General features: G+C 35.8%; 2 protein-coding genes across 2 annotated transcripts; both read left to right on the top strand.

The window, feature by feature from the left end:
- Positions 1-692: 692 nt before the first annotated feature.
- Positions 693-3316, top strand: LOC110917834. Its single transcript, XM_022162274.2, has 5 exons — positions 693-1002; positions 1080-1179; positions 2573-2672; positions 2763-2851; positions 2930-3316. The coding sequence occupies exons 1-5, from the start codon at positions 840-842 to the stop codon at positions 3114-3116; spliced, it is 639 nt and encodes a 212-aa protein (XP_022017966.1). The 5' UTR covers positions 693-839; the 3' UTR covers positions 3117-3316.
- A 3327-nt stretch (positions 3317-6643) lies between these two features.
- On the top strand, positions 6644-11032 carry LOC110917969. Its single transcript, XM_022162388.2, has 4 exons — positions 6644-6781; positions 6893-7020; positions 9162-9690; positions 10654-11032. The coding sequence occupies exons 1-4, from the start codon at positions 6735-6737 to the stop codon at positions 10841-10843; spliced, it is 894 nt and encodes a 297-aa protein (XP_022018080.1). The 5' UTR covers positions 6644-6734; the 3' UTR covers positions 10844-11032.
- Positions 11033-12614: the final 1582 nt, after the last annotated feature.

Below are 12614 nucleotides of genomic sequence, written 5' to 3'. Positions count from 1 at the left end.
TGGGTGATGGTGGTGTGTGGTAGCAACGGTGGTGGGTTGTGGTGTTGTTAATGAAGGGTAAAGAGGGAATGGAATGGAAAAAACAGGGGGGACGGATGGAATGATTCTGAGGGAACGGAATGCATCTTAGAATGGACGATTCCATTCCATCGACCAACCAAACACTCTTTTCGTCATTCCCTCACAATGGTCCATTCCATTCAACATCTCATTCTTTCATACCAAACGCTACCTAGGTTTAGGTTCTGAGAGATGGATATAATCGGGTGATTTAGCTCGTGATACGAAGTGATCCAAATTTGTGGTTCAGGAAAATAAATGAAAGAGTTAATTGCTCGGATGGTCCCTGTGGTTTCAAGTTTTTTCACGTTTAGTCTCCACCTTTTGAAAATAGTAGGTATGCTCCCTATGGTTTGTTATTTTGTTACTCGGATAGTCCCTGAGTAGATAGATATCAGTTAGTTTGAAAATAGCAGGTATGCTCCCTATGGTTTGTCATTTTGTTACTCGGATAGTCCCCAGAGTAAATGTTTGGGGACTATCCGAGTAACAAAATGACAAACCATAGGGAGCATACATGCTATTTTCAAAAGGTGGGGACTAAATCTGAAAAAACGTAAATCCACAGGGACCATCCGAGCAATTAACTCTAAATGAAACTAACGGTTTCACTTTTCAGTGAAAAAGCGACTCGTCTACCAGTTTCACTTCCCAACAAACACCCCCCTCCATATACAACGGTCATCACTTGTTTCTTTCCCTCTCCCCAAACCTTCCGTACTCTCGTTCCACTTCAAATTCACCCAAACACACCTAGGGTTTCCGATCAAATCACACACATGCTACACATAATGCCGAGTATCACTCACGATAACCGCAATCCAAAGCTCCTGTTTCACAACTCACTCATTCTTCGAGGCCTATCCTGTTCCTATCAGTATCACAAGCTTCCTAAAACTCGCCTCAAGCTCTCTGTTCTCAAACTGGACGGTTCTTCGTTCGGTACGTTTTGTTATTCGTTAATTCGTGTGTAATTTGTATTCGATCGTTTGATTTTGATTTGACGGTTTACGGTTTAGGAGTTGAGGTTCCGATGAGTGCTACTGTTGCAGAGCTTAAACTGGCGTTAGAAGAGTTTTTTAACTTGTTGCCGAAGGATGAGAGATGCGTTATTTCATGGTGAGATTTGATTAATAGTTACGGTTGAGTTGTGAATTTGTAATGTGAAACGCATAGTCATGAATTGACGATCTGAATCAATGTTGTTGTTATTATTTGATATTAGTTTTAGCTTGACTGCTCGACTATAAGTTGTAAGATATTTATCACTTTTTGTGTTAACTGCAATGAACTGATATAGCTATGATTCAGTTATTTTACTTCAATTGTTATCGAATTCTTATAGATTTGACGTTATTTGACTATAAAATCATGTGGAATTGATGTTATAGATCCAAATCGATGTTGTTACTAGTTCATATTAGCTTTAGCACAACTAGTAATATTAAGCTGTTTAATCACTTTTTGTATTAACTGCAATGAACTGATATAGCTATGTATCTCAGTTATTTTACTTCAATTGCTATGAATTCTTATAGATTTGACGTTATTTGACTGTATATGCATGTCAAATTGTAAGTTTATGACCTCATTGACCTGGATTGGATCTGTGATTCAGTTTTCTGTCGATGTGCAAACGGATGATGTGATAATCTGTAAGAGATTGACTATTTATAGTTTGCTATATACATTTAGTTCGGTTACTTTCGGATTAATTGCATAGTTGACAATGGCGCAAGGCACACTCAAGGCGCAAAGGTGAGCCTTGGGCCTAGGCACACAAGGTGTTCAAAAAGCGAGGGGCCGGAGATAAGCAAGGCACATAACATAAACATACCGTTGTTTTAGGTTTTTGGCGTGTTTAGGGCTTAGTTTAGGCTGGTTCCTGGCCATTATTAAATGTTTCAAATCAGTTTGCCTGGAGTTTGTAGAATTTTGCTGGAATTTTCAGGATTTGGCCGGAATCTTGCAGGAATCCGACCAAAAGCTGGATGGAATCTCACCTGATTACCTGAAGGTCACCGGATCGCCTGGATGGCAACAAGACGTTTTCCCTGTGCCTTGCCTGTCATGAGGGACTAGGCGTGCTACCAAAGGGCTTTTTGACAAAATAGATGAAGTGGACGTGGCATTGTAGGGATCGGCTTTAAGAGATGCAAAGATTAGCTGATTAGCCTTGAGTGAATACGTGCATAATTGCTTGAAAATGCATAAGAATAAGACATAAATGCTAGATCTACACTTGTTAGGATTTAGGACTTCAATTGTTTGTTGAAATTGACAGTTGTGCATATAACTGGAGTGCTTCTTTTGTGTGTTTTGATGGTTTAGAGCTCAGCCAACATATCATAACATGTTAATATGCAACGGTACTAAAGTTTTTATGATTAAATTATGATACACCTCCAGCAACTTGATGAGATATGTGTACAGATATTTACTTAATGCAATGTGGTAGTTATCTATGTTTTTGGTTCTAGCTAAACTCGTTATTTTATATTGGGTGGGCCAGGTCACATGTTTGGGGTCATTTTTGTCTGTGCTACGAAGGCGAGAAGCTGCTTGATGATAAAGCTTATATCAAAAGACTTGGAATTAAGGATGGCGATCAGGTTGTTATATGTGTTTCTGGATCCATAAATCTAACTATTGCAAATAAGTAGATTTACTGTGCTCTAAGTTACTAACTTTGATGCATGCAGATTAAATTTGTACGGCACATTACAATCAACTATCGAGCAGGAAGGCAACAAATCAAGAACCAAAGCGATGAACCGAAACATTGTTCAATGTATAGAACATCCGATATGCCTTAAACGTAGAATCCTTTTGGTTAAAAGTTTAATTCTGGTACCATGTGGTTATTTAGGTCAAAAGATCATGAAGACGGAGAATCAGGTGATGCCAATAATTGGGATTCTGTTAAAGTTCAAGAGACCAATATATATGAGTGCCAATGTGAAGAAGATGAATCCGGCTTCATGCCTGGCTCGAAATTGACCAACTTCTTGAGAGGGTGGTTTTCATACCGAAAATTTCGTAATGGTATGGTATGATAGATGATCCAAAAGAGTATATTTGCATCTTAAACACAAATTTTTGGCCACTATTAACTTGAGATAGCTCAATTAAAAGCTGTTCTTAGTGTAACCTCCCTTAGTAGAGAGAACAACTTTTTTACCCAAGACTATGATGCTAACTTCACTTCAGTCGTTATGGATATTAGTAGCCCTTTAACTTTTACAATATTAATTTCTCTCGGGATTTTTTATCTTTCTTTTTTGCTTTTTTTTTTGGTAACATACCAATGGGATTAGGTAAAACGCAACTGACTTAGGTTAAATTTTATCAAGTTGGTTGTATTATTATAATAGTATGGGATTTGATGCATTGGATAGCTATCACTTTGGTTAACTTTTTTGTTTAAATAGTATTGATTTCACGAATTACGCTTTCAATTAGTTTTTGGAATGACACTCATTAAAAAGAAAAAAAAACTAGCAAGAAACTACATTACATATGCAAAGACATGTTTAAGGAAAAAAAATTACTCCACTCCCAACAACATGGGCATATTTCCTCCATATGTCAATTTTTAGAATTGTTTGCTTTAATGGACTCCATAATCTCATCCGACCTTTATATAGCTTCTCGTTTTTAGCCTTTCACAAAAACCAAAGCGTCGCCATGTAAATAAGGTGCATCACTTCGCTAGTTCCCTATGCCCAACCGGATATGACAAACGTCTGGAGTTTCCATCAGAGATATGACAGGCTGCATCGCTCTCTTGTTTATCTTCCACCAAACCTCTTTTGCCAAACCACAAGCCACCAAGACATGCCTACGGTCTAAGGCAAAGAAACACAATTCACCCAAGACGTGCCCACTCTAACACCTCATAACTCAACCTTCGACGGAAGCTTATATATAATCACTCTCCATACAAAAAAGTTTACCTTTTTACTTTTAGGAACCCAATTTGACCAATCTATTTTAAAATCCTCTTCTACCTTGAAAACATCTTCACACCCATCTTTCTTTTATCACCCAAAACAAGGCTTGCTAACAGACTTTCAAATTCTAAAGCATAACTATCTTTTACATTCTTTTTTTAGCTACACATTTATAGAATCTTTGTATAATAATTATGGTTTGAGATCATCGGTTGTCTTCTCATCATGAGAGGTATTAAAATAACAGGTCTTTTGTTTTGGACCCTTTTTTCATTAGCCAAACATTAAAGTATTCTAGTCATAAAGTACAAGTGTAATTTGACTATTCTTCATAACGTCGTTACGTGGGTATTGGTTGAACATATAGTACAATTTTTTAGAAATCGACCATGTTACAACTTTATCAAACACGGCTAGACCCAACAAAGCGATCTTGTTTTGCTGTATAAAATAAATTATGTTACACTCAACTTGATACGTGCGTGTTGGGCGTTAAGCGCATGCCATATCACCAACTTTATTAGTTAAATGCAACCAAAGTAAAGGCCGGGGCCAATAGTTTAGTTAAGGTCTTGCTGTCTATCTGACAGTGACGTGACAATAACTTTTGCACTTTTTAGTTAACTCACCCCACGTAGTCTCAGTTCATAACACTATGACATGAAACTAATTCAAAAGTTAGTAGATTTTATATGCACCAATTTAGGGGGACAGGGCACTACCGTGATGGAGCTAAGTGATCAAGCGGTGGCATGAAACACTGTTATTAGCCTATCACCCCTATATTATCACTTGAAAGGTTGAACCCGTGGTTCAAGAAGATGAGGTGGCATAGCTTGATTGATGCCAAGTGATGGTTTTGAGGAATGCTCCGTCCCTGTTAGACCATGTGTAGTGGTGAAGAAATATAATGCCCCCACCATGGGGCATTATCCGACACGTGTCATCCCAGTCAGCATGAGACATTATAGCATAAAGTGGTGTAGTGAGCCATTATTCCAATAACCTCCATATTATTTTTAATGAAAAAAAAAAGCACACGAAAGCAATTCAGCATGTGGTGTGTCAGAGCATGTGGGTTAATTGATTGGTGGGTCTCATTTGTTCATAAGCAATTCAGCGTTTTAATTAAAACGCCCACATGCTTTTTTTGAAAAATAACGCCGGCTAACGCCGGGTGTAGTGGGGGGAGGGGCGTTTTGGGGCGTTTTTTTTTTTTCAATTTTTTTTTTAAATCACGCCCCATTACGGGTGGTCTTAGAGGACAAGAAAATTAGTCAACTTCAAACAGTTATAACTTTTATCTTAGTTAAAGTTGCCGGTTCATAAAATATATTCGAAAACGTTTTAACTAGTTGACAAATGTCATGAGCGGTTTGCTTGACTCTCGAATCCAACAAGCCTCGGACTTGATTTTGAATAATTTTACCGATATTGTTACACTTTCTCCTGGTTCATTTTCTTATTACAAAACATGTGAATTGCGAATGCCGTTAATTTACCTGTTTATTTAGTTTTCTAGTTTTTAATTTTACCATACAAATGAGGGTTTAATATAACTGTTAAATAATTATAACTAACATTAATATTTCTAAGTTTGTCCAAAAATCTCGCGGCTCGGAGCTTGCTCGGATTTAGCTCGGAAAAAGCTCGCTCGATATGGCTCGGTTTGAAACTGTGCCGAGCCGGCTCGACTCGGTTAGAAATTGAGCCTAGCTCGCATCGGCTCGGTTCGTAACGAGCCGGATTGGCTCGCTGGTAGCTCGGCTCGGCTTATCTCGAATTATTTTACTTGTAATGTATTTTATTTTTATATACATTATAGTATATTACAAAAATCTTATTATTATTTACATTTATTTAGGAATTAGGAATTAGGAATGTAATTTAATATCTATGTCATATTTGAAGATTGATTAACATACTAATGAACTAATATTGTATTTCGTTGAAATTTAAAGATTAGAGTTAAATGTGATTTTAGTCCCTGTGGTTTGTGTCATTTTGCCAGTTTAGTCCAAAGGTTTGAAACGTTGCCATTTTTGTCCAAATAGTTTCAAACATTGCCATTTTAGTCCACTGGGTTAACTTCATCCCTTTTTCTGTTAACTAGACGGGCATTTCAGTCATTTTATATGTAATTAGAAGGGCAATTCGACCACATAAAATGATCGAATTACCCTTCTAGCTAACAAAAAAAATTGACGGAGTTAAGACAGTGGACTAAAATGGTAACGCTTGAAACGATTTGGACTAAAATGGCAACGTTTTAAACATTTGGACTAAACTGACAAAATGGCTCAAAACACAGGGACCAAAATGACATTTAACTCTAAAATTTATTTTGTGTTGTTTAACTTGATTTTAACTTGTAATATATTAGGTTGAACTTATTTTAACTATGTTTTTTCAAATTATTCAATAACATTTTAGACTACTAATTTTTTAGAGCCATATATTAATTTTCTTTTTTGAGAATCGAGCCAAACCAGGCTAAGCCAAACCAGCTCGGTTTAAAATCAAGCCGAGCTTGAGTTCGATTTTCAACCCGATTTCAAATCCGAGTCGAACTAGCTTGGTTTATAATGGATTTCAAAGTTTGTGCTTTCTTTCTGTTATGCGTCACACAATCAAAACTCACAGTCAACACCATCATAAAACAGTCTCAAAAAACAACTCAAGAAATTGTAAACAAAATTTTGGCGCGAAAATACACCAACAATGCCGGAGAAGAAACTAAAAGACACGAAGAAGGCTTCATACCGATCGTAACTTCATTCCTCTTTCAGTCTTTACGATCTTCGTTTTAGTATTAGTCATCATTACGAGCGTGTGATTACCGCTAAATTGAATGATATTCTAATTATAATTTTTGTCAGGAAACCCTGCGTATCGAACCGAGATGATCGAGGAAAAGCGAGATTAGACGATCAAGATGAATCTGAAGAGATGCCGATGAGACGCATTCGATGCCTCGCGATTCACCAGCAGGATTCGCCTAAATTAGGTATACAGATTGAATTCAGCGGTTACGATTCCGTTTTACGTTTTGAACGTTTTTGATTGATGTTTGTTTACAACTGAAAATGCCTGTTTAGGTTTAATTGTTAGTGATTATGATGAACTTGTGATATTAGGTTACCGATTCTCATTGTTGAACTTGTAATATACAGATTCACGTCAAATAATGATTGAATTAGGTATACAGAATGATTCAACGATTACGATTCCGTTTTACGTTTTGAACGTTTTCGATTGATGTTTGTTTACTACTGAAAAGGATTGTTTAAGTTAAATGATTAGTTATTATTAGGAACTGGTAATATTAGGTTACAAATTCTCATTGTTGAACTTGTAATTTACAGATTCATGTCATATAATGATTGCATTAGGTATACTGTATACAGAATGATTCAACGGTTACGATTCCGTTTTACGTTTTGAACGTTTTTGATTGATGTTTGTTTACTACTGAAAATGATTGTTTAGGTTAAATGATTAATTATTATGATGAGTTTGTAATATTACAGATTCTTATTGTTGAACTTGTAATTTACAGATTTAGGTGATATTATGATGACAGCATGTTTTTACAGAAATTAGGTATACATATTGAATTCAACGATTTCGTTTTACGTTTTGAACGTTTTCGTTTGATGTTTGTCAATAACTGAAGGATTGTGTAGGTTAAATGATTAGTGAATATGATGAACTTGTAATATTAGATTACAGATTCGCATTGTTGAACTAGTAATTTACAGATTTAGGCGATATTATGATGACTGAATGTTTTTACAGAAATTAGGTATACAGATTGAATGATTAGTGATTGTGATAACTGCATGTTTTTAGAGAAATTAGGGCAAAACTGTATTAATACTAGGTTATTTGAGTGGAAGAACAAATTATATTCATGCTTTGATATATTGCATGTTTTCTGCTTCTGTTACATGTTCAAATGAAATATTCCTTTTGTTAGAGATTTAAGTCACAGTTCCAGTATTGATCAATGCATATTTGTCAATTTTACAGTATCAAAGATGTAATCTACCAGAAACAACTCAGAGACCCAACCCAAACTATTATTGAACCCAAAGAGTTACTTAATACAAAGATTACACCAAATATAAGAGATAATATCACTCACAGAACTCTCAACTCTCGAACTGAACGATTATCAACTAGATAATCTTCAAAGATAATAGGAAGCTCACAACTATGTCTCGATTCAATATGAACCAAAACTGAAAAAAAAACCCTAATTCTAGAGAGAAACGAGAGAACAAACTCAAGAGAAAAATATCTTGTCTCAGTCGTGAATGGTAAAAGCTCCAGCCCTTTTATAAAGCTCCAAGACTGAGCCCAATAATCAGCTATAAGCCCATGAAGTCCACAAGTATTTAGCAGTCCATACCATGCAAGCCTTTAACTAGCTTTCTATCCAGCAGCCCATAATTTCTATTCAGCAGCCAATGATCAGCCCATTATTACTTGGAGGATGCGTCGGGCCTTGTTCTGGCCCAGACGTTAACCCTGTACAATCAGCCCATAGCGCCCATACAGTTCCAGCAGTCCACGACATGAAATAAAACGACAAGATATAAAAGAACAAGTAAACAACAAATATAAAAGAACGAGTATAAAAATGCACTAAATGTTTTTAACATTTCAACAATATTATACAGAAATTAGGTCTAACAGGATTGCTTGATTAGGAAAGAACAGGTTATGTTCTTTATATAATTGGTTACATGTATTTTGCATTTTTTACATGTTTATTTCAGTTGAAATATGTTATAGTGCGATTTTGATTAGGTGTTTTGTCTTTCCTTGGAGAATTAATCTCGATACTAATATGAAATTATGGCAGGAGAATTCTAGAAATTAATAATGAGATGTAACACTTCTGTCTTAAGTTTTTGGAGATTTTAATCTCACTTCTTGGTTAGAACTATGGTAGGAGAATTCCAGCTAAGATCACTGCATGTTTTACAGAATTTAGGGCTAATGCTATGAGAAAAAATTCTTTCATTGGAGATTTAGTCTAATGATTGATGCATCATATTCTACAGTAATTAGGCCTAATCTATTGTGTATTTTTTACATGCTCAATTCAGTTGAAATATGTTATGGTGTGATATTGATCAGGTGAAAGGTCCAGTTGGAGAAGTTATACACCATGGAGACAAGAAACTTATCACAGATCAGCCCGTCTAGAAAAGCAACTCAAGGTCCTCGAAGACCAAATCGATAAGCAAGTAAAACGGTTCCAAACCCAATACTCACGGGCCTCGAACCCAACTCGACCCAAAGACGTCGCCAAACTTCTTGCACCCAGTTCTACACCACCTCTTGAACTAGCCACACTCTCTTGGCTCGGTGACTGGCGCCCATCTTCCATTTTGGGCCTTCTTAGCTCACTAACCCGGTCCTCACCCACCTTAGCCTCGTCGTTGACCCATGCAGCCGCCACCGAGAAGGCTATTCAACAACTGATCCATGACTTGCGGATCGAGGAAGCTGTTATTGATGAAGAGTTAACAGAGATTCAAGCTAATTGCATCCTCAACCTCCCTTTTGCACTGGCCCAAGAAAAGCCCAATGGGCACACTATGGACCAAGTTCACTCCGAGCTCAAAAAAGTCCACCGTTTAATTCTCAAGGCCCAAAACTTCAGGTCCAATAAAATTCACATAAATGATATACCTAATTATATTTAGGGGTGCTAAACGGGTCGTGTTCGCGAGTTGGCGGGTTCAAAGCCGAACCTGGAAATTTTAGACAAACCCGAAAATCGTGTCACACATATGAACCCTAACGCGACCAGATTATTCACGGGTTGAATTGAACACGACTCGTTCAACCCGAATTTTTCTACTTTTTATTTTTTTTCCCCAATTAATATATTAAAACTTAAACTTTAGTACAAAAAAACACAAATGTATATAATACAATTACATTTAAATTATAAAATCTTATGTTAATTTATCTTACACACCCAATTTAATTTATGACATAATTCATATGGTAAAAAAAACAAATTATAATATACATGGGTTAAACGGATCAACGCGCCAACTTGACTGGGTTGACTCGAACCCGGCCAGTTCCGTTTAGCTAAACGGGTTCGTGGGTTCAACTTGAAACTGACCCGAACTCGTTTAGACTAAACTCAAACCCGCGAATTTCGTGTTAGGTTTGTATTGTGTTTTCGGGTCGTGTCAGAAATTCACACCTATAACTAAATTCACTGATTCATAATAATTAGAATAAAGTACACGGATGGTCCCTGTGGTTTACCAAAATTTTGGATAAGGTCCCTAGCTTTCTAAAAGTTACACAAATGGTCCTTGTGGTTTGCACTTTGTAATGCATTTAGTCACCAACTTTGACAGAAGTCACTTGGATGTTCCCTGTGGTTTGCATGTAATGCATTTAGTCTATCACTTGGACCTGCTGAATCCTTTAAATTTGTTGGCTGAGCACTAAATTTGTAACAAAGTGCAAATACAGGGACCATCCGTGTACTTTTGAAAAGATAAAACCAAATTTAAAATTTAGGTAAACCACGGAACCATCTGTGTGCTTTGCTCTGATAATTATAATTCACTCATACAATGTAATATATAACTTTGAACAGGAAAATTGCATTGGAGACTGTAGTGAAGAAAATCTTGTGTCAAAGTGATGCTGCTGAATTTCTAGTTGCTTTTGGTGGAATTCAAGAAACTGTACACCAATTTTCTAGAGATTATAAATTGAGGAAAGGCCCAGTATGTGTGCCATTGACTTGTGGATCAGAAAATGTGGCGGCTGACTGTGCTACTTAATAGGTAAGTTTCTTTTAAAATAGATAGATCAGATGTACAACTGGTAAAGCATTTTGTACCACCCATGACAGCTATTAGTCTGCAAGCCCATTGTCCTGCATGCATATGCATTAGGTGTAACACAACTGGACTGTGCTGATATATTGTTCTGTTCTGTCACATCTGTATGTACTTGAAATTTTATGCTTACTTACATCTAGGGCTATTTTCAGGGTAAAAAACACCCATTTTGACTAAATATATATCAAAAAAGTCATTTAAAAAAAAATTGGCAGTTTTTTATAATGTTTGCACTTGTTATATTTAGACTTCCACTATTCTCACATCCCTAAAAAAATTTTTTCACACCCTACATTACATGTATACGGTCCGTATAGAGTTATACTGGCCGTATACATGTTTGTTGCACAAAAGAAATGTCAAGAGAGTGTTTTTTTGTCTCCATATATACGGGTCGTATAACATTATACGAACTGTATAGAATGTTATACGGCCCATATAATGTTATATGATCCAAACCTTATATAATGTTATACGACACGTATAGAATGTTATACGACCTAATATTTTCTCTATCTAGACGAGCCGTATAACATTGTACGACCCAATATTTGTCATGTCAGATTATTCTATATGGGTCGTATAACGTTATTCGACCCATATACAGGGTGTGAAAGTAAGATTTTGGGGTGTGTTATTATTATGACCCCATATTTATCATCATATATTTATAGTTATGACATTATCAAAAGCAATACAATCAACTACACGAGTTGAATAATCAAACTAGTACGACGACTCTGGTTCAATGTGATATTAGTTTTTCCTAAATATTGCTACTTTGCTAGTTACCAAACAAGGGGCCATTCCAGAAAATAATGTCACTTCTTGATTTGTTATATAAAGATTTATATTTTATGGAAGGTTGTTTTGACCCAACATGATATATATAATTCATAAAAAGTAGCATGGGAATTGAGATATGAAGATTTTAAGGGCATGCTTTATAGAAGCAAAGTTTGGCCCCAAATTTCATATCTGATCATCACATATAGATAAAAGATCATCCGAATGGATATGCTTGTCCCCCTTTGGATTTAACTATTGATTGGTATATGATTATAATTATGCATTATGATATCAAAACTACAATCACTTTGTCTTTGATTCTCGAACCTAGAATGTGCTTTAGATGCCATCCATATATTGGTTAATAAATATTTTTATAATTACTATACTCCAGATTGTGTGAATTTCTTACACGTGCCTAATATGAAATTAGGAGGGTTGAATCTAGTCTAAACGGGTTCGGGTTAGTTTAGCATTAAACCCACAAACATGTTTAGCTAAACGGGTTTATGTGCGGTCGACATGTCGGGTTCACGGGTTGATCCACCATAGAAATTTTTAGAGAAATACGTATTAAGTTTTATAGTTAAAAACTAGGTTAAACCCCACGTGTACACGCGGTTTAACCAATAAAAATACTTTAAAGGTTTAATTGTCTAAAATGAAACCAAACTTTAAAACGTGCAATCTAAAGTTTTATCATTTTATGTGAAGTTTACTGTTAAGAGTATCAGTACAGTAATAATATTCATTATTTGCCTAAAATCAATCATCCTTCCAAGTTCCAAATAATACTGTAAATAAACTGAAATAATACAATAAAACATAAATCCATTCAATTTAAGTGCTGATAAACACCACAAAACTATAAGCCTATAATAAATATAGTTTCTGCAAGAAAAAAAGAAATCAAAGTGAGGAT

This window comes from Helianthus annuus, chromosome 16 (assembly GCF_002127325.2).
Source record: "Helianthus annuus cultivar XRQ/B chromosome 16, HanXRQr2.0-SUNRISE, whole genome shotgun sequence".
NCBI classification, from domain to species: Eukaryota; Viridiplantae; Streptophyta; class Magnoliopsida; order Asterales; family Asteraceae; genus Helianthus; species Helianthus annuus.
Note: the sequence above shows the minus strand (reverse complement) of the source record. Positions and strands in the feature narration are given on the sequence as shown.